This window comes from Nerophis lumbriciformis, linkage group LG22 (assembly GCF_033978685.3).
Source record: "Nerophis lumbriciformis linkage group LG22, RoL_Nlum_v2.1, whole genome shotgun sequence".
Classification (NCBI taxonomy): Eukaryota; Metazoa; Chordata; class Actinopteri; order Syngnathiformes; family Syngnathidae; genus Nerophis; species Nerophis lumbriciformis.
In genome coordinates this window covers 34,840,805-34,865,988 of record NC_084569.2, presented here as the reverse complement: position 1 = coordinate 34,865,988, position 25,184 = coordinate 34,840,805, and the positions used below count along the sequence as shown (strand labels likewise).

The 25,184-nt window shown below is 38.3% G+C and overlaps 2 protein-coding genes across 2 annotated transcripts in view; one reads left to right on the top strand and one right to left on the bottom strand.

Moving 5' to 3' along the window:
- Positions 1 to 1,616: 1,616 nt before the first annotated feature.
- lin7b (lin-7 homolog B (C. elegans)) lies at positions 1,617 to 17,199 on the top strand. The gene is made up of 6 exons (XM_061973750.1): positions 1,617 to 1,950; positions 5,491 to 5,609; positions 6,884 to 6,955; positions 10,787 to 10,996; positions 11,078 to 11,241; positions 16,675 to 17,199. The coding sequence occupies exons 1-6, from the start codon at positions 1,875 to 1,877 to the stop codon at positions 16,694 to 16,696; spliced, it is 663 nt and encodes a 220-aa protein (XP_061829734.1). The 5' UTR covers positions 1,617 to 1,874; the 3' UTR covers positions 16,697 to 17,199.
- Positions 17,200 to 19,091: 1,892 nt separating this feature from the next.
- hao1 (hydroxyacid oxidase (glycolate oxidase) 1) overlaps positions 19,092 to 25,184 on the bottom strand; it is a 29,823-nt gene continuing 23,730 nt past the window's right edge. Inside the window, exons 6-8 of the mRNA XM_061973748.2 lie at positions 23,764 to 23,922; positions 21,273 to 21,342; positions 19,092 to 19,638 (exon numbers count right to left, since the gene is read on the bottom strand). Coding sequence (XP_061829732.1) covers positions 19,571 to 19,638; positions 21,273 to 21,342; positions 23,764 to 23,922 — 297 coding nt within the window. The 3' untranslated portion in view covers positions 19,092 to 19,570. The remainder of the gene's footprint in view (positions 19,639 to 21,272; positions 21,343 to 23,763; positions 23,923 to 25,184) is intronic.

Sequence of the window (25,184 nt, the reverse complement as noted above, 5' to 3'; positions counted from 1 at the left end):
TTATAACTGTAGATTGATGGAGGGCGAGTTCTTGATTCCTTATGTGGGTTTATTGTTAAGCAGTTTCATTAACGTCCTCCCAGCGTGGTAACAACACACAACAGCAGTCACGTTTTGGTCTACCGTAAAGCAGTTCGTCTGCCGTAAACAGCAATGTTGTGACACTCTTAAACAGGACAATACTGCCATCTAGTGCATTTGATGAAAGCACTTTTGTGCGTGCCACACAGCAATGCATCATCAGAGAGGGTGTTCAGCATGGTTAGAAAAATAGTGACAGAGAATAGAACAAGGATGGACAATTCAACCCTTAACTCAACAAGTATATGTGTAAATAAATGAACACTGATATTCAAGTATTTCTTTTATATATATATATATATATATATATATATATATGTATGTGTGGGGGAAAAAAATCACAAGACTATTTCATCTCTACAGGCCTGTTTCATGAGGGGGGGTACCCTCAATCATCAGGAGATTTTAATGGGAGCATTCGCATACCATGGTTTATATAGGGCACAGAGTGGGTGGGTACAGGCTGGCCTAGGGGCGTGGTGATTGGCTCATGTGTTACCTAGGAGGTGTTTCCGTCTATGGCGGCATGTTGTTACAATTTCGCTGCGCTTGTTGAGGGATGACAGGTCTGGACGGTAAATAATAAACAGTTTCTCTTTCAAGCATAGGTTGCATCTTTTATTACCACTATTGTAAGGTGTGCTGGATGCAAGAATTTGCCATGTTATTGAATATTCAACATTATTGTCTTTGAGGTCCCAAATGTGTTTGCTGAGTTCTGTGGTATTTCGCAGGTTTTTGTTCCTGAAGGAAGCCTTGTGATTGTTCCATCTGGTTTTGAATTCACCCTCGGTTAATCCTACATATGTGTCGGATGTGTTAATGTCCTTGCGTATTACCTTAGATTGGTAGACAACTGATGTTTGTAAGCACCACCCGTTGAGGGGGCAATCAGGTTTCTTTCGACAGTTACATGCTTTGTTGGTTTTGGAGTCGCTCTGACTGGGGGTCGACGGCTCATTTGCAATTGTTTTGTTGTGGTTTGAGATGATTTATATACAATAAAATAAATATATATTTATAGCTAGAATTCACTGAAATATATATATATATATATATATATATATATATATATATATATATATAGATATCTCAGTGGCCTAGTGGTTAGAGTGTCCGCCCTGAGATCAGTAGGTTGTGAGTTCAAACCCCGGCCGAGTCATACCAAAGACTATAAAAATGGGACCCATTACCTTCCTGCTTGGCACTCAGCATCAAGGGTTGGAATTGGGGGTTAAATCACCAAAAATTATTCCCGGGCGCGGCCACCGCTGCTGCCCACTGCTCCCCTCACCTCCCAGGGGGCGATCAAGGGTGATGGGTCAAATGCAGAGAATAATTTCGCCACACCTAGTGTGTGTGTGACAATCATTGGCACTTTAACTTTAACTCCCGAAATCGTAGGTCTCAAGGTTGGCAAGTATGGTTTAGGCTGCTCGCCGGCTCCTCATCACCACTTCAAGATGGCGGCCTAATTTCTCGCGCCACAACAGCCAATGCTGCGTCTACTTATAAGATGTCTATAGAGCTGGCCGCCTGTCACTATTTTTTTTTTTTAATTGTGATTTACGTCACTGCTACGTCATCCATCCACTTTACGTCGCCTAGAGGCTCAATTGACGTTAATTCCATTCAATTCCTCGTCCTGGTCGGGAAGGACTCTGTCGTGTGGTGGCGTCCTGCCGCTGGTCCTCGTCCTCCATTGTGTTTCCCCTCGACGACGTTCCTCAGCATGAAGCTGGCGATGCTGTGAAGCAAAGACTGAGGCGGGAATCAGCGGATGGGAGCCGAGAATGATGTCTTCTTACTACCATCCAACCAAGGAGGCAGACATGGCGGCCATGGCGGAGCCGCTCTGCCTAGAAAGAGGTACTGAACGTGATTTATTAGTAAATTCATCTCGGCTCAATGTCGGAACACTTCAAATATATTTACTTTACTTTTATTTACCCCGTAGCGTAATAGCGTTAACGCTGGTTGTGCGTCTATAAGCAGATATAATTATATGTGTCTATCGTAGGCTCTATCAATTTGGTGACGTCACAGCCCGCCATGGTAAAAGTAGACAATGTTATGTTGGGATACTCGTCTTTTATAAACATTTGTTTTGGTTAACCGTCAGTTTTGGCTGTACAATAATCCGTTACTCATGCGTGACCGTGACGTCAGCAGGCGTAAACGGTGGCGTGCCGATGTGAAGCTTAGTTCATGGCGCTTATTTCGGCCCAGAGCTCGTCTTTATCGGCCTTTGGCATATGCATACTTGCCAACCTTGAGACCTCAGAATTAGGGAGATATTCTAAAGGCTCGCTGGAGGGTGGGGGGTGTATATATATATATATATATATATATATATATATATATATATATATATATATATATATATATATATATATATATTAGGGATGTCCGATAATGACTTTTTGCCGATATCCCGATATTGTCCAACTCAATTACCGATACCGATATCAACCGATACCGATATATACAGTCGTGGAATTAACACATTATTATGCCTAATTTAGACAACCAGGTATGGTGAAGATAATGTCCTTTTTCTAAAATTAATAAAATAAAATAAGATAAATACATTAAAAACATTTTCTTGAATAAAAAAGAAAGTAAAACAATATAAAAACAGTTACATAGAAACTAATAATTGATGAAAATGAGTCAAATTAACTGTTAAAGGTTAGTACTATTAGTGGACCAGCAGCACGCACAATCATGTGTGCTTACGGACTGTATCCCTTGCAGACTGTATTGATATATATTGATATATAATGTAGGAACCAGAATATTAATAACAGAAAGAAACAACCCTTTTGTGTGAATGAGTGTGAATGGGGGAGGGGGGTTTTTTGGGTTGGTGCAAGTAAGTACCGGATTTTTCGGAGTATAAGTCGCACCTGCCGAAAATGCATAATAAAGAAGGAAAAAAAACATATATAGATATATATTGACAATAAAACATTTGTACATGTACACATCTTTTTTGGTAGTAAAGTGGAGTTGTTGTTTTTAACAAGTTCATTTTGCTAGTTGTTGTGGTAAAATCGAGGTTAATACTACCATGCTTTTATTGTGAAGTCTGCTTTGCACCAAACAGGAAGTCACCGTGTACCGCATTTTTCGGAGTATAAGTCGCACCGGAGTACAAGTCGCACCTGCCGAAAATGCATAATAAAGAAGGAAAAAAACATATATAAGTCGCACTGGAGTATAAGTCGCATTTTTGGGGGAAATTTATTTGATAAAAGCAAACACCAAGAATAAACATTTGAAAGGCAATTTAAAATAAATAAAGAATAGTGAACAACAGGCTGAATAAGTGTACGTTATATGAGGCATAAATAACCAACTGGTATGTTAACGTAACATATTATGGTAAGAGTCATTCAAATAACTATAACATATAGAACATGCTATACGTTTACCAAACAATCTGTCACTCCTAATCGCTAAATCCCATGAAATCTTATACGTCTAGTCTCTTACGTGAATGAGCTAAATAATAATATTTGATATTTTACGGTAGTGTGTTAATAATTTCACACATAAGTCGCTCCTGAGTATAAGTCGCACCCCCGGCCAAACTATGAAAAAAACTGTGACTTATAGTCCGAAAAATACGGTAAGTGTATCTTGTGTTTTTTATGTTGATTTAATAAAAAATAAAAATAAATAAATAAAAAAAAAACAAAAAACCCATACTGATAATAAAAAAAACGATATTGATAATTTTCGATATTACATTTTAAAGCATTTATCGTTCGATAATATCGGATCGGACGTCTTATTAAGAACCACTGCTTTAGAGATTTATTACTCAAGTAAAAGTAAGGAGTAGTCACCTAAATATTTACTTGAGTAAAAGTAAAATTATGTTGTGAAAAAACTACTCAAGTACTGAGTAACTGATGAGTAACCTGTTCGTTTAATGATGACAGCAACAAATAATGCACAAAAACATAACCAGCAGCACGCACAATCATGTGTGCTTACGGACTGTATCCCTTGCAGACTGTATTGATATATATTGATATATAATGTAGGAACCACAATATTAATAACAGAAAGAAACAACCCTTTTGTGTGAATGAGTGTGAATGGGGGAGGGAGGTTTTTTTGGGTTGGTGCACTAATTGTAAGTGTATCTTGTGTTTTTTATGTTGATTTAATAAAAAAACAAAAACAAAAAAACCATACCAATAATAAAAAAAAACGATGATATGTATGATAATTTCTGATATTACATTTTAAAGCATTTATCGGCCGATAATATATATACCGTGCGTCGGTTGAGGTGGGCGGGGTTTGGTAGCGGGGGTGTATAATGTAGCCCGGAAGAGTTAGGGCTGCATGGGATTCTGGGTATTTGTTCTGTTGTGTTTATGTTGTGTTAAGGTGCAGATGTTCTCCCGAAATGTGTTTGTCAATCTTGTTTGATGTGGGTTCACAGTGTGGCGCATTATTAGTAAGAGTGTTAAAGTTTTTTATACCGCCACCGTCACTGTAACCTGTGTGGTTGTTGACCAAGTATGTCTTGCTGTCACTTACGTGAGCAAGTAGAAGCCCCATACAACATGTGACTGGGCCGGCATGCTAGGCACGTTCGAGAGAATAAGGTGTGGGCCGCGTGTCTGAGACCCTTAGTTTATACATAGCACAAAGCAAAAAAAACAACCTTGTATGCAGTGTAATTTCGTTTTAAATTTCAAAAGATTTTTGTGGCTCCCATTGTTTTCTTTTATTTTTAAAACTGGTCAAAATGGCTCTTTGACTGGTAAAGGTTGCCGACCCCTGCACTAGGAGCTAAGCACCATCACACTAAGCATCATACTGGCTTTGTTAGACAAGATCATAGACTGTATTGGACAATATAGTTTACATACGAAATGTCCATTTCCATTTATTACAAGCAATAAGAAAACGTAAATGCCTTACTTACCTATCAAGGAGCAAATTAGCAAGTTCGTCTCCATCTTTCAAATGCGTCCTCAATACAAATCCTGGTTTTGTTCCTGGCTTTGTCATGAATAATGTAAGAATCGTAACAATGCCTTTGAGATTTGCTAAGTTTGACATGTTTAGTAACTTTACCAGTGGCAGTAGCCAGACGAAGAGGGCGGTGTGTAACTGGCAACCTGGATGTGACACACTCACAGACTTTCTAATTGGTCGAACGGTAGATCGAAATAAACAATAATTATATTTCAGGGCTGTAAATCTAATTTTGAAATGAGCATATCCCGGCTGAACTACTGTTATCAGTTATAAAGGTATTCGAGAAGAACATGATTTATTAATGCCTTTTGACATGTCGGGGCCATTTAATAACCTGACATGAAATTATTACATATGGTTCCTTTAAGTCAGTCACCTGCTTTGTGTGTGCGTGTGTGTTAGATGTGTGTAGGGTGATTGAGTTGTTGGACCGGTTGCAGCGCAGAGGTGAGCTGCCTCCTCCCAAACTGCAGGCCCTGCAGAGAGTCCTACAGAGCAAGTTCTGTGCCGCCATCAGAGAGGTATGGAAGTTCAGTACAGTCTGCCCTCGTTTATTGCTGTTTATTAGTTCCGGACATGACCGTAATGAATGAATTCCCACATAGTAGGAAAAATTAATTATAAATTTAATATTTTCAAAGCTAAAGCATAAAAACAACTTGTTTACGACCTTCTAAATACGTTTTTCAACATAATGACAGACCTCTAGACATGTCACCTTTACACTCTTTTTATCCACTATAGCAAGGGTGCCCACACTCTTCTAGTAGGCAAGCTACTTATTAAATGACCAAGTCGAGATGATCTACATATATAAATGTATGTATATGTATATACATATATATACAGTATATATATATATATGTATATATATATATATATATATATATATATATATATATATATATATATATATATAATGCACATATATTTATATAATGCACATATATTTATATAATGTGCATATGTGTGTATGTGTATATATATGTATGTATGTGTATGTATATATATATATGTGTGTGTATATATATATATATATATATATATATATATATATATATATATACGTGTATATACTGTATATATGTGTATATATATATATTTATGTATTTATGTGTGTATATATGTATGTATGTATGTATGTATATGTATATATATATATATATATATATATATATATATATATATGTATGTACGGTATGTGTGTATATATATATATATATATATACATATGTATGTATACATATGAATGTGAATATATATATATATATATTTAAAAAATATAATCTTAGACAAATTGATGCACTTTAAATTTAAAAAACTATGTTGATAAAGTTATTCTGTGTTGTAAGTTGATCTATATTTCTTTCTTTTTTCTTGTTTTTTTTTTATTAATGTTAAGGATACAACGTTATGCAGAGGTGTACTTGCAACAATTTTATAGACAAATTAAACTACTTATAGTTGCGGCGGAGAATGGGGTGAGGGGTTGCAAAATAACATACCACAATGTGTTTATATTTGAAATAAAACTAAACTAGGGAACTTTTGTAATTTGTAGAACAGTAAAACTGTCGTCAAGTATTTGCCTCCTCATGTAATATTTCAGAATGGATAGCTCAGTGGTTATGACACTCACTTGTTAAACAAAGATTTTGACCTTGAGTCCCAGTTGATTCATGGCATAACTTTTTTTTTACACTGATTTAACAGCAATTTGCGATGGAAGTTAAAACCCCTTATTTTTTCCCGGAAATATCCTTTTACACTGTGAATTTTCTCTGTTTCCCTTCAGGTATATGAGCAGCTGTATGACACTCTAGAAATTGTCGGAGGACCAGAGGTGCGAGCGCAGGCAACAGCCAAGGTACTACAGTGCATACTAACTAGATGTATACCGTATTTTCCGCACTATAAGGCGCACCGGATTATAAGGCGCACCTTCAATGAATGGCAGATTTCAAAACTTTGTTCATATATAAGGCGCACCGGATTATAAGGCGCACCTATGCATCCATTAGACGGAGCTAAAGGGAATGTCAACAAAACAGTCAGATAGGTCAGTCAAACTTTATAAATAGATTACAAACCAGCGTTCTGACAACTCCGTTCACTCCCAAAATGAATAAACAGCTGTTTTATTATTTTCCCCGAGGTAAGGTCAGTGACGTGGTGTTTTGTTTATCTTTTAACAACAGCAAGGTATAACATGTAGTGCAACATTTATATTACATAGTGGAGGGGAACTTTTCCCTGATTCAGTAAACAGGTAAAAAACAGTGATACTGTTACGGTAAATCAAACGTTAGTGCAATCACAATATAGTAACACTCCAAATAGTGCAGAGCAATAACAATATATCAATAACTCAACGTTGCTCAAACGTAGTGATGTGCGGTGAGGTTGATGGCTGGTGAAAGCACTGACTTCATCACAGTCAGATTTACAAACATATGAACCCTAAAGAGTATCTTATTCGCCATTTGATTGGCAGCAGTTAACGGGTTATGTTTAAAAGCTCATACCAGCATTCTTCCCTGCTTGGCACTCAGCATCAAGGGTTGGAATTGGGGGTTAAATCACCAAAAATTATTCCTGGGCGCGGCGCCGCCGCTGCCCACTGCTCCCCTCACCTCCCAGGGGGTGAACAAGGGGATGGGTCAAATGCAGAGGACAAATTTCATTACACCTAGTGTGTGTGTGTGTGACAATCATTGGTACTTTAACTTAACTTTAACTTTACACATACAAACTGTAGCACACAAAAAAGCACATTTAATAAAAAAAACTTTATTATGGTCTTACCTTTACTTATAAATGAAGTCCATGCGCCGCTGTTGTGCTGGATTAATGCACCCCCTGACGGGAGTGTTATATCAACTAAAGCCCTCACTTAAACTTTCCACGTGCAAGATTGAATCTATTTAAAAAAGTGTAACCGAGGGTTTATAAATGTCGCCTATACTGTATGAAACTACAAAATAACAAACACGGAGGCTCCAGTTTACACGAGGACCACTTTATTTACCTTCTTTCCAAAACCTCCGCTCCACTCCAACGTGTCATCACTTCCGCTCTTAGCGCCTTCAAAATAAGAGCTCGAGGCATATACTGTAAAACAGCGCATAACAGGAACTTAACATCACAAAGAGGAAAGCCCATAAAAATAGGTTACAAAAGTTATTTAATAAGAAGCCAAAAAGTGCAAAAACAATAATGTTCGTGTTGGAGGAGTTGTGAATTAGGTACACCTGCAGTCTGCAGGTGTACCTAATGTTGTGGCCCTGCAGTCATTCACAACTCCTCCAACACAAACATTATTGTTTTTGCACTTTTTGGCTTCTTATGAAATAACTTTTTTAAATAGATTCAATCTTGCACGTGGAAAGTTTAAGTGTGGGCTTTAGTTGATATAACACTCCCGTCAGGGGGTGCATTCTACGGCGGGGCGCAGGAGGCGGGATTACTGCGAGCCTCAGCCAGTGCGTCTTTTGCAGCCGTTTTATGATCGCTCAGCACAAGAAATACGTTACACACATACAGTTGTTGACAAAATACACTGTACATTATATACCTCAGCTAACTAAACTATGGAAATGTATAATATAGTTCATATAGCAATACAGTCTCACTGCACAGCAGGCCAGCAGTTAGCCGAGTCCGCAATCCATGTTGAGGCACAACGCAGTGACGTGCCTCAACTGGCTGCCGTTCACCGCACCGTCTCTTCTCAGTATTTGAACGGCAAATGTGAAAATTCAGCGATTTTGAATAAAAATAATCGAAAACTGGTGAAGTTAAATGGAAAATAACTTTATAGTATAATCACTGAATACATATAACAATCTAATTAATTTGTTTTCTTTTTACATTTTTTTTCTTTCCATGATAGTCACTGCTCAAATGTTAATGTCACACAACACACAAAATAAACATGTAAAGCTCACTTTATGAAGTTATTCCTCATCCACAAATCCCTCGAATTCTTCTTCTTCAGTGTCCGAATTAAACAGTTGGGCGAATACGGCATCCAACATGCCCGCTGCTGCTCTATTCCCGTGTTCTACTGCGTGACTGATTGCCTTGAGTTTAAACTCTGCGTCGTAAGCGTGTCTCTTAATAGGAGCCATTTTGGGGTCTTTACATAAACACACAAATGGAAATGAAACGGCTCGCCTCGCGCAGTCATATATCCCACCATGCACCGCGCGCTTCTTCTTCTTCTACGGGGGAAAATGAAGTTGGCGTAGTTACCGTAGTTGCGAGACCTGTTGTGGCTCAATATTGGTCCATATATAAGGCGCACTGTCAGCTTTTGAGAAAATTTGAGGTTTTTAGGTGCGCCTTATAGTGCGGAAAATACGGTACATCTTATTGATAGCCTTTATTAAGACGTCCAAACAATAGATCAGAAAGGCAATTTTTTGTAATAGCACAACTATCTTTTGAACTTCTAGACGCTTCAACCATTTTAACAAATGATTACTCCAACAAAATATACTGTACATTAGAGGTGTAACGGTACACAAAAATTTCGGTTCGGTACATACCTCGGTTTTGAGGTCACGGTTCGGTTCATTTTCGGTACAGTAAGAAAACAACAAAATATAAATTTTTTGTTTTTTTATTTACCAAATTTGTAAACAATGGCTTTATCCTTTTAACATTGGGAACACTATAATAATTCTGCCCACGTTAATCAACATTAAACTGCCTCAAGTTGTTGCTCAGATTAAATAAAATGACAAAACTTTTCTTCTACATATAAAAAGTGCAACACTAAACAGTTTCAAGTCAACTCATCATGCTTAGTTTATTACAGCATTTGGGAAGCCTGATTTTTTATGTAAATGTTATATTTTTATCAACATGTGATAGCAGGGACCCTGCCATTCAAAACTAGGCTGCTGCATTTCTAATGATTAATGTAACTATAGCTGAAAAATAGTACAGTAGCAATAGGAGAGACTATTCATCCCTGAACACCATGGAGTTAATGTAGGCTTAATGATGCAGTTACATTATTATATCAACTATCAGAGACAGAAACTCTTCATTTAACATAAGGTCCTTTTTTGCTGCTTCAACACAGCTCAATCAACACAGAAAAAGGTAAAGTGAAATAACAGACAGACAGGGCTTTGCTGTCCGTAACACACACCGCAAAATAGGCTAACGTTATGCTAAAAGCGAATTAGCCTTCACCTCAAGCCAGGACTGCGAGCGAGCTGAGCTGCCTTTTATATTTCTAGAAGGTCAACGGGCTCATAGTGATGTTACTAGTAGTTGACTGGGAGGTGTTTATTATCATTTGGGGAGAGTCCGCAGCCTGATGCTTACCTGCTAAACGCTAAGCACTGACTACATGCGCTCTGAATACGCACTGCTGATTGGCTGTTACCGCTCTGGTTGTAACCAATCAGATGGTTGTGTGGGTGGGACAATGCTGGGTGCTGTGTAGAGTACTGACAGAGAAAGAGGCAGAAGGAAGCGGAGCAGCTTGTTAAGACTTTAGCTTAGGCGGCATATATATATGGACGCCACTTAATATGTCCGTGTGGAAACTCGTTCGGTACACCTCCGAACCGGAACCCCCGTACCGAAACGGTTCAATACAAATACACGTACCGTTACACCCCTACTGTACATACATTATATAGAATACTTTTTTGCTAATCATGACGTGCGTCCTGACCAGGCCACTGTGGCGGCCTTTGCAGCCAGCGAAGGCCACGCCCACCCACGGGTTGTGGAGCTTCCCAAGACAGATGAGGGACTGGGCTTCAATATTATGGGTGGCAAAGAGCAGAACTCCCCCATCTACATCTCCAGAGTGATACCTGGCGGGGTGGCGGACCGCCAGGGGGGGCTGAAGAGAGGGGACCAGCTGCTGTCTGTCAACGGAGTGGTAGGAACATCATGTTACATAGATCATGACACATTGTAGTGCTATTACAGACTAAATCGGTGTGTGTTTGTGGCTCTGCAGAGTGTGGAGGGCGAGCACCACGAGAAAGCCGTGGAATTGTTGAAGGCTGCACAGGGCTCTGTCAAGTTGGTGGTGCGCTACACCCCCAAGGTCCTCGAGGAGATGGAGGCTCGCTTTGAGAAGATGAGGACAGCCCGGAGGCGACAGCAGCACACAAGCTACTCGTGAGACAATATCATCATGTATACAGTACACATGCATCGAGGCGCACATTCCTAGATTGGTTACAGAGCAGCTGCACATAACATTGCCCATGTAGTACAATGATAATATTACCCATGTATTATAATACCATTATACATTTATTAATATAATAACAATATCCATGTAGAACAATGATAATATGACCCATGTATTATAATACTATTATACATGTATTAATATAATAACATTATCCATGTAGTACAATTAGAATATTACCCATGTATTATAATACTATTATACACGTATTAATATAATAACAGTCAAGGCGTTGAGGGGATCCGGTTTGGTGGCTGCAGGGTTAGGTCTCTGCTTTTTGCAGATGATGTGGTCCTGATGGCTTCATCTGGCCAGGATCTTCAGCTCTCACTGGATCGGTTCGCAGCCGAGTGTGAAGCAACTGGGATGAGAATCAGTACGAGTCCATGGTTCTCGCCCGGAAAAGGGTGGAATACCATCTTCGGGTTGGGGAGGAGACCCTGCCCCAAGTGGAGGAGTTCAAGTACCTCGGAGTCTTGTTCACGAGTGAGGGAAGAGTGGATCGTGAGATCGACATGCGGATCGGTGCGGCGTCTTCAGTAATGCGGACGCTGTATCGATCCGTTGTGGTGAAGAAGGAGCTGAGCCGGAAGGCAAAGCTCTCAATTTACCGGTCGATCTACGTTCCCATCCTCACCTATGGTCATGAGCTTTGGGTTATGACCGAAAGGAGAAGATCACGGGTACAAGCGGCCGAAATGAGTTTCCTGCGCCTGGTGGCAGGGCTCTCCCTTAGAGATAGGGTGAGAAGCTCTGTCATCCGGGGGGAGCTCAAAGTAAAGCCGCTGCTCCTCCACATCGAGAGGAACCAGATGAGGTGGTTCGGGCATCTGGTCAGGATGCCACCCGATCGCCTCTCTCGGGAGGTATTTAGGGCACGTCCGACCGGTAGGAGGCCACGGGGAAGACCCAGGACACGTTGGGAAGACTATGTCTCCCGGCTGGCCTGGGAACGCCTCGGGATCCCCCGGGAGGAGCTGGACGAAGTGGCTGGGGAGAGGGAAGTCTGGGCTTCCCTGCTTAGGCTGCTGCCCCCGCGACCCGACCTCGGATAAGCGGAAGAAGATGGATGGATGGATGGATATAATAACATTGCCCATGTAGTACAATGATAATATTACCCATGTATTATAATACCTTTATACATGTATTAATATAATAACATTATCCATGTAGTACAATGAGAATATTACCCATGTACTATACTAACATTATACATTAGGGGTGTAACGGTACACAAAAATTCATTTTCGGTACAGTAAGAAAACAACAAAATATACATTTTGGTTATTTATTTACCAAATTTGTAAACAATGACTTTATCCTTTTAACATTGGGAGCACTATAATAATTCTGCCCACGTTAATCAACATTAAACTGCCTCAAGTTGTTGCTCAGATTAAATAAAATAAAAAAGTGCAACATTAAACAGTTTCAAGTCAACTCATCATGCTTAATTTATTACAGCATTTGGGAAGCCTGATTTTTTTATGTAAATGTTATATTTTTATCAACATGTGATAGCAGGGACCCTGCCATTCAAAACTAGGCTGCTGGATTACTAATGATTAATGTAACTATAGCTGAAAAAATGGTGCAATAGCAATAGAAGAGACTATTCATCCCTGAACACCATGGAATTCATGTAGACTTAATGATGCAGTTACATTATTATATCAACTATCAGAGACAGAAACTCTTCATTTAACATAATGTCCTTTTTTGCTGCTTCAACACAGCTAAATCAACACAGAAAAAAGGTAAAGTGAAATAACAGACAGACAGGGCTTTGCTGTCCGTAACACGCACACACACACACACATACACCGCAAAATGAGCTAACGTTACGCTAAAAGCGAATTAGCCTTCACCTCAAGCCAAGACTGCGAGCGAGCTGAGCTGCCTTTTGTATTTCTCGAAGGTCAACGGGCTCATAGTGATGTTACTAGTAGTTGACTGGGAGGTGTTTATTATCGTTTGGGGAGAGTCCGCTGCCTGATGCTTACCTGCTAAACGCTAAGCACTGACTACATGCGCTCTGAATACGCACTGCTGATTGGCTGTTACCGTTCTGAATACGCACTGCTGATTGGCTACCGCTCTGTGTGTAACCAATCAGATGGTTGTGTGGGTGGGACAATGCTGGGTGCTGTGGAGAGGACTGACAGAAACAGAGGCAGAAGGAAGCGGAGGCGGCTACTTAATATGTCCGTGTGGAAACTCGTTCGGTACACCTCCGAACCGAAACCCCCGTACCGAAACGGTTCAATACAAATACACGTACCGTTACACCCCTATTATCATATATTAATACAATAACATTATCCATGTAGTACAATGAGAATATTACCCATGTATTATAATAACATTTTCCATGTATTATATTTATAACATTACCCATGCAGTAGCATTAAATTCGATGTCCAGAGGCATTAAAAAAAGTCATACAATTGTACGCAGAGACCGATAGTTAATAAGTCAATTCATGGAACGATAAATAAAAATAAACCTAATAACTTTGCCGTCATCGAAAAATTGCTATGTCCGTGTGTTTCTTTTTTCTTTTCCCGGCTTTCAAACTGGATACAGAGGTCTCGCTCTTTTCATCGCTCTTAGCACTTGAGCGCGTTTATTCGACAGTGGAATCACATGAACAGAGTAAGCGTCTTGTCAGTCATCCACAATCTTTGTTTTGGTATGAGCAGACGGGACCTACTTGCAATTCTCTTCCATACGTCTTCCTGTGTGTAGTAGTAGAAGTGATACTCACTTTAATGTGGGAGCTGTAAATAATCACTTTTAATGTGCTCATTGCTTTAAAAGCGTGGGAGAAGACAATCGCGAAGGTATGCTGTGTGAACCCTGGAAATAATGTCGTAACAAGCTGACCAATCACAGCACTTTTTTCCACCTTACTTTATTTCAACTACAACATGACACACAACATTCAAACCATCAGAACATACAAGTAAACATGTCTATGTACATGATACTTGCCAACCCTCCCGGATTTTCCGGGAGACTCCCGAAATTCAGCGCCTCTCCCGAAAACCTCCCGGGACAAATTTTCTCCCGAAATTCAGGCGGACTCAGGTCCTCCACAATATAAAAAAGCATACCTGCCCAATCACGTTATAACTTTAGAATGATGGAGGGCGAGTTCTTGGTTTCTTATGTGGGTTTATTGTTAGGCAGTTTCATTAACGTCCTCCCAGCGTGGTAACAACACACAACAACAGCAGTCACTTTTTTGTATACCGTAAAGCAGTTCGTCTGCCGTAAACAGCAATGTTGTGACACTCTTAAACAGGACAATACTGCCATCTAGTGCATTTGATGAAAGCACTTTTGTGCGTGCCACACATCAATGCATCATCAGAGACGGTGTTCAGCATGGTTCGAAAAATAGTGACAGAGAATAGAACAAAGATGGACAATTCAACCCTTAACTCAACAATGAGTAGATGAGTGTTATGTGTGTGTATATATGTAAATAAATGAACACTGAAATTCAAGTATTTATTTTATATATATATATATATATATATATATATATATATATATAATAAAAAAATAAATATATATATATAAATAATAAAATAAATATATGTATATATATATATATATATATATATATATATATATATATATATATAGCTAGAATTCACTCAACGTCAAGTATTTCTTATATATATATATGAAATACTTGACTTGGTGAATTCTAGCTGTAAATATACTCCTCCCCTTTTAGCCACGCCCCCGACCACGCCCACCCCCACCCCCTCCCCCCACCTCCCGAAATCGAAAGTCTCAAGGTTGGCAAGTATGATGTACATTTTTTCAAAATATGTACATATAAATTATATTTCTCTATTAATTTCAAACATGAAGAAATTCAAACAAAACTGCACTATAGTGTAACAGTTAATGTAAACGTTTCAACTATTCAAAATGATCTATGATGATATATATAATAACTATCTGCAGTAGGACTTGGGCATTACATTTGTTTTAAGTGCACTGCAAAAAGTCAGTGTTCAAAAACAAGAAAAAATAATACAAAAACGAGGGGTATTTTATTTGAACTAAGCAAAATTATCTGCCAATAGAACAAGAAAATTCGGCTGGTCAAGACTTTCCAAAACAAGTCAAATTAGCTAACCTCAATGAACCCAAAAATATCTTAAAATAAGTATATTCTCACGAATAACAAGTGCACTTTTCTTGGTAGAAAAAAAGAGACCTTTTTGCTCAATATGTTGGAAAATATTCTTAAATTAATTAAATTAATTAAATGCTAGTGCCATTATCTTTTTTTTTTTTTTTTTTTTTTTTTTTTTTTTTTTTAAATTAAATCAACATAGAAAAAAACACACGATACACTTTCAACTAGTGCATCAACCCAAAAAAAAAACCTCCCTCCCCCATTCACACTCATACACACCCACTCACACAAAAGGGGTTGTTTCTTTCTGCTATCAATATTCTGGTTCCCACAACATGGACAACACTTCTGCAAGGGACACAACACAGTCCCTGAAGCACACTTGATTGTTTGTGCCGCTGGTCCACTAACATTTTCATTTAATAACTTTTTTTTTTTTTTTTTTCCTTTTTCTCCCTTATGTAATTATTTTATATTGTTTTACTTTCCTTTTTATCCAAGAAAATATCTATTTATCTTATCTATAAAAAAAAGAAAAGAAAAAAAAAAGAAAGAAAGGACCTTATCTTCACCAGACCTGGTTGTAAATGAAATTAGCTTCATTTAAAGTTTTTTTTTTTTTTAAACCAGGTCCAGTCCAGAAAATGCCCAAGTCGGATCCAGCAACACACACCTTCATTCATGTACACTGAGAAAAAAAATAAAAAAATTTAGTGCCATTATCTTGACATAATAATATGCATCATGATTTATTTTTTTTCATGCTTGAAGTAAGAAATTATTACTTTAAAAAAGTAGTTCTATACTTGTGAGAGTTGATGACACAGCTTTGCAACAGTTGATATTCTAGTTTCAAGCATGTTTTACTCAATATAGGTCATCAAATCTCAGCAACAAGCTGTAATATCTTACTGAGATCATTTACGACCAAAACACTTAAAACAAGTAAAACACTCCAACATAAAATCTGCTTAGTGAGAAGAATTATCTTATCAGACAGAAAATAAGCAAATATCACCCTTATTTGAGATATTTCATCTTACTTAGATTTCAGTTTTTGCAGTTTGGCATTATAAAAGGCATTAACAAGCATTAAATTAGAATTGCTGATACCTGCAAAAACTCTGAATTGACATAAATCATATAATATAGTCATTTAATAATGAATAATTCTGTCTCTGTCTTTCTGCAGTTCTCTGGAGTCCAGGGGCTAACGGACCCCAACACCTTCATCCACGTCATTATCCATCCTACCTGACGCCTGTGGAGGCATGTCCACCGATGAGAAGTAGAAAACCAAAGTAGCCTACTAACGCCTGCTACCTGAAATGAATCCAAACACTAGTTTGGCTTTGTCACCGCTCTCCCAATCCCTATTTCTTAGAAACGTGCAGATGTGTGTGTAGAGTCCAATCCTGGTGTTAAATCTTCTCCAGTGTCCAAACCACATAAGGGCAAAGTCTTACGTCGATATTTAACTAGATCCCAGTGTTTTGATTCTGAACGTGCGCATACGTAAGTGGTAGTCTTGAAGTACGTGGAAACGGACACATTAGACACTTTCGCCTTCCAGACCATTTTCTCTGTGATAGATGGCTGACCATGAGCATTATGACAAACTACACTCAACTGCTGGCAAACGCTACATTAGTTCTTAGACTGTCTCCTATGTATCAAATTGTGGTTTAGTCGTGTAATAAACTGGAAATCAAACGGTGCCCTTCTCCCAGCTGTTCAAACTGACATCATAGATATCAAAGCTCAATTCACAGGTTCGAACATTGTGGTTGCCATCTCCATATTTGTATTTTATGGTTATTATCAGGTTCAAACACTGATGACATCTATTAAACAAGACAAGAAGCAAAGGATCAAACAGAGGCAGAATTAAATTTTGACTCAATTGAGGAGAAACGTGTCAACCTGTAACCTCTTACAGTGTCACCCACGCTCTGACGAAGAAGGTTTACGTCTCCTCCTTTATTTGGACACTCCCTGTTTACACAACAACATCTTCTGGGTAGTATGTAAACAGTCATTGTTTTCGGTTACATTAACACAAAAGAAAAAAATGCATCGGGCTTGCGCTGGTCCTGGCTTCAGCTTGGGCAAGTCTTGGATCACGATAGATAACCCCCTCCAGTCTCCTCCCATCGTACACAATGGAATTTTCCAAGCCTTTGCTTGGTGCAACAAAGACAGCCTCTTGTCTGTTCATTGGGAACTCAGAACGAAAAGTTTTTTGATAATTTACATACAATTTTTCTGACAGTTATGCAAAAATAATTACGTATTAACATCAGTACAGTCGACCGACTCATCAGGTCCTTTTCCACTGTTTTTTTGTTACTAAAAAGTGCCCGCTTAAGTCGGCTTCGATATAGCCGTTAGCTTTTGTCGACAAAAGACTTACAAGCAAAATTGGTCGCGTTTATGTTGACATGTGTTGTCGTACTGCATTGTAACTTTAATCATTGTCACTAAGCAGTGTAAAACAACAATAGCAACCTTCTGTCTACTACCCAGCATTAAAACATGTACATGGTGACTTCCTGTTTGGTGCAATGCAGACTTCACAATAAAAGCATGGTAGTATTAACCTCGATTTTACCACAACAACTAGCAAAATGAACTTGTTAAAAACAACAACTCCACTTTACTACCAAAAAAGATGTGTACATGTACAAATGTTTTATTGTCAATTAGAGATGTCCGATAATGTCTTTTTTGCCGATATCCGATATTCCGATATTGTCCAACTCTTAATTACAGATACCGATATCGACCGATAGCGATATATACAGTCGTGGAATTAACACATTATTATGCATAATTTTGTTGTGATGCCCCGCTGGATGCATTAAACAATGTAACAAGGTTTTCCAAAATAAGAAAACAACTTCAACTCAAGTTATGGAAAAAAGTGCCAACATGGCACTACCATATTAATTATTGATGTCAAAAAGTGCTTCTTTTTTTTAACATGCCTCAAAACAGCAGCTTGGAATTTGGGACATGCTCTCCCTGAGAGAGCATTTGGAGGTTGGGGTTGAAGTTAGCGGGGGGTGTATATTGTAGCGTCCCGGAAGAGTTAGTGCTGCAAGGGGTTCTGGGTATTCGTTCTGTTGTGTTCATGTTGTGTTACGGTGCGGATGTTCTCCCAAAATGTGTTTGTCATTCTTGATTGGTGTGGGTTCACAGTGTGGCGCATATTTGTAACAGTGTTAAAGTTGTTTATACGGCCACCCTCAGTGTGACCTGTATGGCTGTTGATCAAGTATGCGTTGCATTCACTTGTGAGCGTGTCAAACGCTGTAGATATTATGTGACTGGGCCGGCACGCAAAGGCAGTGCCTTCAAGGTTTATTGGCGCTCTGTACTTTCTCCCTACGTCCGTGTACACAGCGGCGTTTTAAAAAGTCATAAATTTTACTTTTTGAAACTGATACCGATCATTTTGAAACCGATACCGATAATTTCCGATATTACAGTTTAAAGCATTTATCGGCCGATATTAATGGGCATCCCTATTGTCAATGTCTTCAAGACATAAAACCAACTTGGTGCGGCAAATGAAAACATAAAATTATGCACAATTAGAGGAACTCCTTTTGATAGGTAAAAAAAAATCCTTTATTAACATCCATTCTCTTGATGTCTCTGTCTAAAGCCACAAATTAATGGCTAGGTTTGATTTTGGTTATGTCAACAACTGCTTATATTGTCTGTCAGCCAGTCTGAGGGGCATCAACATAATCAGGCTTTACTGTAGTTTAGTTTTGATTTATTAATTGAAACGGCTATTTTGAATGTACAAATGTCCACCTTTTCTCTGTCTAGTTTATCCGAATAAATATACAATATCAAGCGGAAGATGGATTATCCTATTATACTTGATCAACTCACTTTAATCAAATGTAAGATCTGAAACTGTCATTTTTTTGGTCACAATGCTGCTGAGTGACCAATTCAAGACGCACGTTTAATGATGTTTGATCAAGAGAATAATGACAACTATAACAACTGTATAACATGTAATAATGTTGCAATTCGAAGCCCTTTTGAAGTTATCGGTGTGGTGATCCATGTTACATTCTGGATGTGACCTCCGCTCTCCTGACCAGAGACCTGCTCACCTCCGATAAGGACCTACAACCTGCGCACGCAAACACATGGTCAGTAATGTACACAAGAATTGTACAAACCCCGTTTCCATATGAGTTGGGAAATTGTGTTAGATGTAAATATAAACGGAATACAATGATTTGCAAATCCTTTTCAACCCATATTCAGTTGAATGCACTACAAAGACAACATATTTGATGTTCAAACTCAAATAATAATTAACTTAGAATTTCATGGCTGCAACACGTGCCAAAGTAGTTGGGAAAGGGCATGTTCACCACCGTGTTACATGGCCTTTCCTTTTAACAACACTCAGTAAATGTTTGGGAACTGAGGAGACACATTTTTTAAACTTCTCAGGTGGAATTCTTTCCCATTCTTGCTTGATGTACAGCTTAAGTTGTTCAACAGTCCGGGGGTCTCCGTTGTGGTATTTTAGGCTTCATAATGCGCCACACATTTTCAATGGGAGACAGGTCTGGACTACAGGCAGGCCAGTCTAGTACCCGCACTCTTTTACTATGAAGCCACGTTGATGTAACACGTGGCTTGGCATTGTCTTGCTGAAATAAGCAGGGGCGTCCATGGTAACGTTGCTTGGATGGCAACATATGTTGCTACAAAACCTGTATGTACCTTAATGGTGCCTTCACAGATGTGTAAGTTACCCATGTCTTGGGCACTAATACACCCCCATACCATCACACATGCTGACTTTTCAACTTTGCGCCTATAACAATCCGGATGGTTCTTTTCCTCTTTGGTCCGGAGGACACGACGTCCACAGTTTCCAAAAACAATTTGAAATGTGGACTCGTCAGACCACAGAACACTTTTCCACTTTGTATCAGTCCATCTTAGATGAGCTCAGGCCCAGTGAAGCCGACGGCGTTTCTGGGTGTTGTTGATAAACGGTTTTCGCCTTGCATAGGAGAGTTTTAACTTGCACTTACAGATGTAGCGACCAACTGTAGTTACTGACAGTGGGTTTCTGAAGTGTTCCTGAGCCCATGTGGTGATATCCTTTACACACTGATGTCGCTTGTTGATGCAGTACAGCCTGAGGGATCGAAGGTCACGGGCTTAGCTGCTTACGTGCAGTGATTTCTCCAGATTCTCTGAACCCTTTGATGATATTACGGAGCGTAGATGGTGAAATCCCTAAATTCCTTGCAATAGCTGGTTGAGAAAGGTTTTTCTTAAACTGTCCAACAATTTGCTCACGCATTTGTTGACAAAGTGGTGACCCTCGCCCCATCCTTGTTTGTGAATGACTGAGCATTTCATGGAATCTACTTTTATACCCAATCATGGCACCCACCTGTTCCCAATTTGCCTGTTCACCTGTGGGATGTTCCAAATAAGTGTTTGATGAGCATTCCTCAACTTTATCAGTATTTATTGCCACCTTTCCCAACTTCTTTGTCACGTGTTGCTGGCATCAAATTCTAAAGTTAATGATTATTTGCAAAAAAAAAAAATGTTTATCAGTTTGAACATCAAATATGTTGTCTTTGTAGCATATTCAACTGAATATGGGTTGAAAATGATTTGCAAATCATTGTATTCCGTTTATATTTACATCTAACACAATTTCCCAACTCATATGGAAACGGGGTTTGTGATATAAATGTATACAGCAAGTGTGTTTGGTCTTGTGAGTACCTGCTAAGGCCATAGCTAGTGTCAGCTCGTCTTTGAGAAGCTGCAGGACCTGAATAACTCCTTGTTCACCCTGCCCACAGGACACATGTGAAATAGGTTCCAATCCGATGATTACAGTCACTCATCATTTGAAAATAAATATTTGATATGTGTACGGATGAGTGCATAAATGCCCTATACCTGGGAATCAGTGGTATCAATTGTTGGTACTTTTGCGTGTATTCATGTAGTAATAAATGTTCATTTATTTTATAAAAAAAATAATTGAACAATGAGTTGATAATAACAACTATGATGTCCAGATGTTATATCTTCTTTTCTACACTTTTGATTCTCATTTGTAATTATGCACTCATTTCAGGTTGTCCTCGGTGTATTGCCATAGTCAGGAAGTAGTCTTTGCCATTATGATGAATGTGTATTTTGTTGTGCCGTACAAAGTGTTTATACTGTAAGTGTTGTATTTATTATACACCAGCTATTTGATTGTAATGTGCATCTTAGTTGTAGTTTTAATGACCAAATTTGGAGGTGTTAAAATCGCCATGTAAAATCGCTAATGCCAATCAAGCTAGCACATTTAGAATTTATGAAAATGGCTGTTTTCCTGCCAAATGCACGAGCGATTCTGCAACCGTCACATGTGACAAAGGTATCAAGATATGGTACCGCTTGAGTTTATGCTAATCAGTGCCCGTTTGTGCCGCCGGAATTTGGTCGATACCTATAAAAGTACCAAATTCGGTACCCATCCCTACATGTATACTCAGTGTTGGGTTAGTTACTGAGAACCAGTAACTAGTTACAGTTACTTACTAGTTAATTTTAAAAGTAACTCAGTTACTAACTCAGCTACTTACATCAAAAAGTAATGTGTTACTGTGAAAAGTAACTATTTAGTTACTTATATATATCTTTTTTTAATTTAAAAAAAAAAATGTTTAAGGACCCCTTTAATGGCCTTTTAGCCTTCATTTCAGTACTTTTATTGCACTGGAGAATAATACAATCTGTTGATCAACTTGACATGCATTTGCATCACTGAACTCTGCTAAGCAATGTGGTCTACATACAACACACAAAGACAAAGATATGTTTCAAAGGGCCAATTTGTTTCAGGCCAGAACAAATTGACAAAACTATTTTAAGTAGTTGCAACATAACATGTATAAGTAACAAACAGCATAATAACAACATAGCTGTAAACCAAGGAAGGCACACACTACATACACAAAGCCTAACCAGGTAGTCTATACATTTAGAGTGATGTGATAATCAAACACTAGAAGTCTAGAATGAAAGAGTATATAAGACAATTGACAGAGTGTGTGTATCTTCAGTGTGCAGTGCCTCGTTAAAATCCAGCCGCTGTTGCTTAGGAAGTGAAGTGTGTCTCTCCTTACTAGCTTCGTCGAAGCATGTTGCTTTTGTAGCTGTTTCAGCATATTTGAATTGCTAGGATATGATCTTTGATCCAAGACACAACTTACATTTAACTAAAATGTTCTTTTCTTTGTGGTCGACAAAAGAAAAGTAGTGAGAATATCTCCATGTTAAGAAACTCGGCATCGGGCTTCGCCATGTCTTGTTAGTAAACACAGACACGCCCCCTCCCACACACACACATACACACACACACAGCGCGCCTCTTCCTTGTCGCCTCTTCCGCAGCGCTCCAATAAAACACACTCAGATCTTTTCAGTTTCTAGCCGATACTACATAAAAAAATAACGTAAAGTAACGCAGTAACGCGTCATGTAGTAACGGTAACTGAGTTACTGAATATAAAAAAATAACGCGTTAGATTACTATTTACCGCTGAAAGTAACGGCGTTACAGTAACGCGTTACAAAGTAACGTAGTTAGTTGTAGTCCCAACACTGTGCATACTGTATATATTTGAGCCTATATGCACAACACTGTGGCGAGCACTGATACACTTTTCTCCTAATGGTTAGTTTATTTCAAACGTTGACATGAACATAATTCATCATCCAAAAAGGAATAGGAAGAAGCAGATCTTATTTAATCCTACCTTTTCTTCATGTCTGAGTACTTACTGATAGTTCTATATTACCATTTTCTAATGGTGAAATAATAAGAGCGTTGATAGTAATAATAATAATAATAATAGTAGATTTTATTTGTAAAAGCACTCTACATTGAGTAAACAACCTCAAAGTGCTACAGTGTATTAAAAAAAATAAAAAGATAATAAAAAATAAATACAAATAAAAACTAGAACAGCCAAATAGCTAAAACTAGTATGCATATATCTAAAAAAATGTTTTTTTTTTTTTTAAAGAAGGGTTTTTAAGCCTTTTTTAAAAGCATCCACAGTCTGTGGTGCCCTCAGGTGGTCAGGGAGAGCGTTCCACAGACTGGGAGCGGCAGAGCAGAAAGCTTTGTCCTCGGAGGTTGGAGGTGGTTAGCCTGTCCGTATAGTAGAGTATAGATTGTGGATATCTTATTTAGTTATTCTTTCCTTACCTCACAGGCGAGGCCCCACAGCACTGGGCGGCCGATGAAAACCGCCTTTGCTCCCAAAGCGAGCGCTTTTATGACATCTGTCCCTCGCCTCACTCCGCCATCCAGGTAGATGTCGCAGCGTCCTTGCACTGCTTCCACGACCTCTTCCAACACATCCAGCTACACGCACATTGGCAAAGGTTATTAGCAGTACAAGTAAATAAGCAGCATTGAGGACAATAAAGGGCAATAATAGGTAAGTAGGTGTTTTTTTCGTACACTGTGGTACCTCAATTTAAGTGTGCCCCAAATAAGAGTGTTTTGAGATAAAACTACTGTGGTTGTTTGTAGTACAATCTATTGTATTGTTTTTATACAATATTTATTCTCAAAAAGTTTGTTTTTCTTCTTAAAAGACATGTCACATGTAAAAATTGTGCTGTTTTGGGTCGAGGAAAGTACAAATGAAGTTGATTTTACAAGTGTTTTGTGTGTATACACTGCTCTACATCAAAAGGAGCCAGATGAGGTGGTTCAGGCATCTGGTCAGAATGCCCCCCGAACGCCTCCCTGGGGAGGTGTTTAGGGCGCGTCTGACCGGTAGGAGACCACGGGGAAGATCCAGTCTCCCAGCTAACCTGGGAACGCCTCGGGATCCCTCGGGAAGAGCTGGACGAAGTAGCTGGGGTGAGGCAAGTTTGAGCTTCTCTGCTTAGGCTGCTGCCCCCGCGACCCGAATTTGGATAATCGGAAGAAGATATATATATATATATATATATATATATATATATATATATATATATATATATATATATATATATATATATAGATGCATAGTACTTTATTGATTCCATCAGGAGAGTTCCCTCAGGAAAATTAAAATGGTTATATATATATATATATATATATATACATAATGTATGTATATAATGTATATGTGTGTATATACATATATACCTGTATATATGTATGTGTGTATGTGTATATATGTATGTATGTATATATAATATGTATGTATATATGTGTATATATGTATATATATATATATATGTATGTATGTATATATGTATGTGTATATATATATACATATATATATATGTATGTATGTGTATATATATATATATGTATGTATGTATATGTGTGTGTGTATATATATATATATGTATGTATGTATATGTGTGTGTGTATATATATATATATATATGTATGTATGTATATGTGTGTGTGTGTATATATATATATATATATATTTGTATATACAGTCACGATCAAAAGTTTACATACACTTGTAAAGACCATAATGTCATGGCTGCTAAATCTAATCCAGTAATTACAAGTCACTTTTACTTTTTTTTTTTAAACCTACTTTTTCTTTTTTTCTTTTCTTTTTTCTTTTTATTTTTTCACTATTCTTGGAATGTAACCCTTTGCTTATAGCGAGG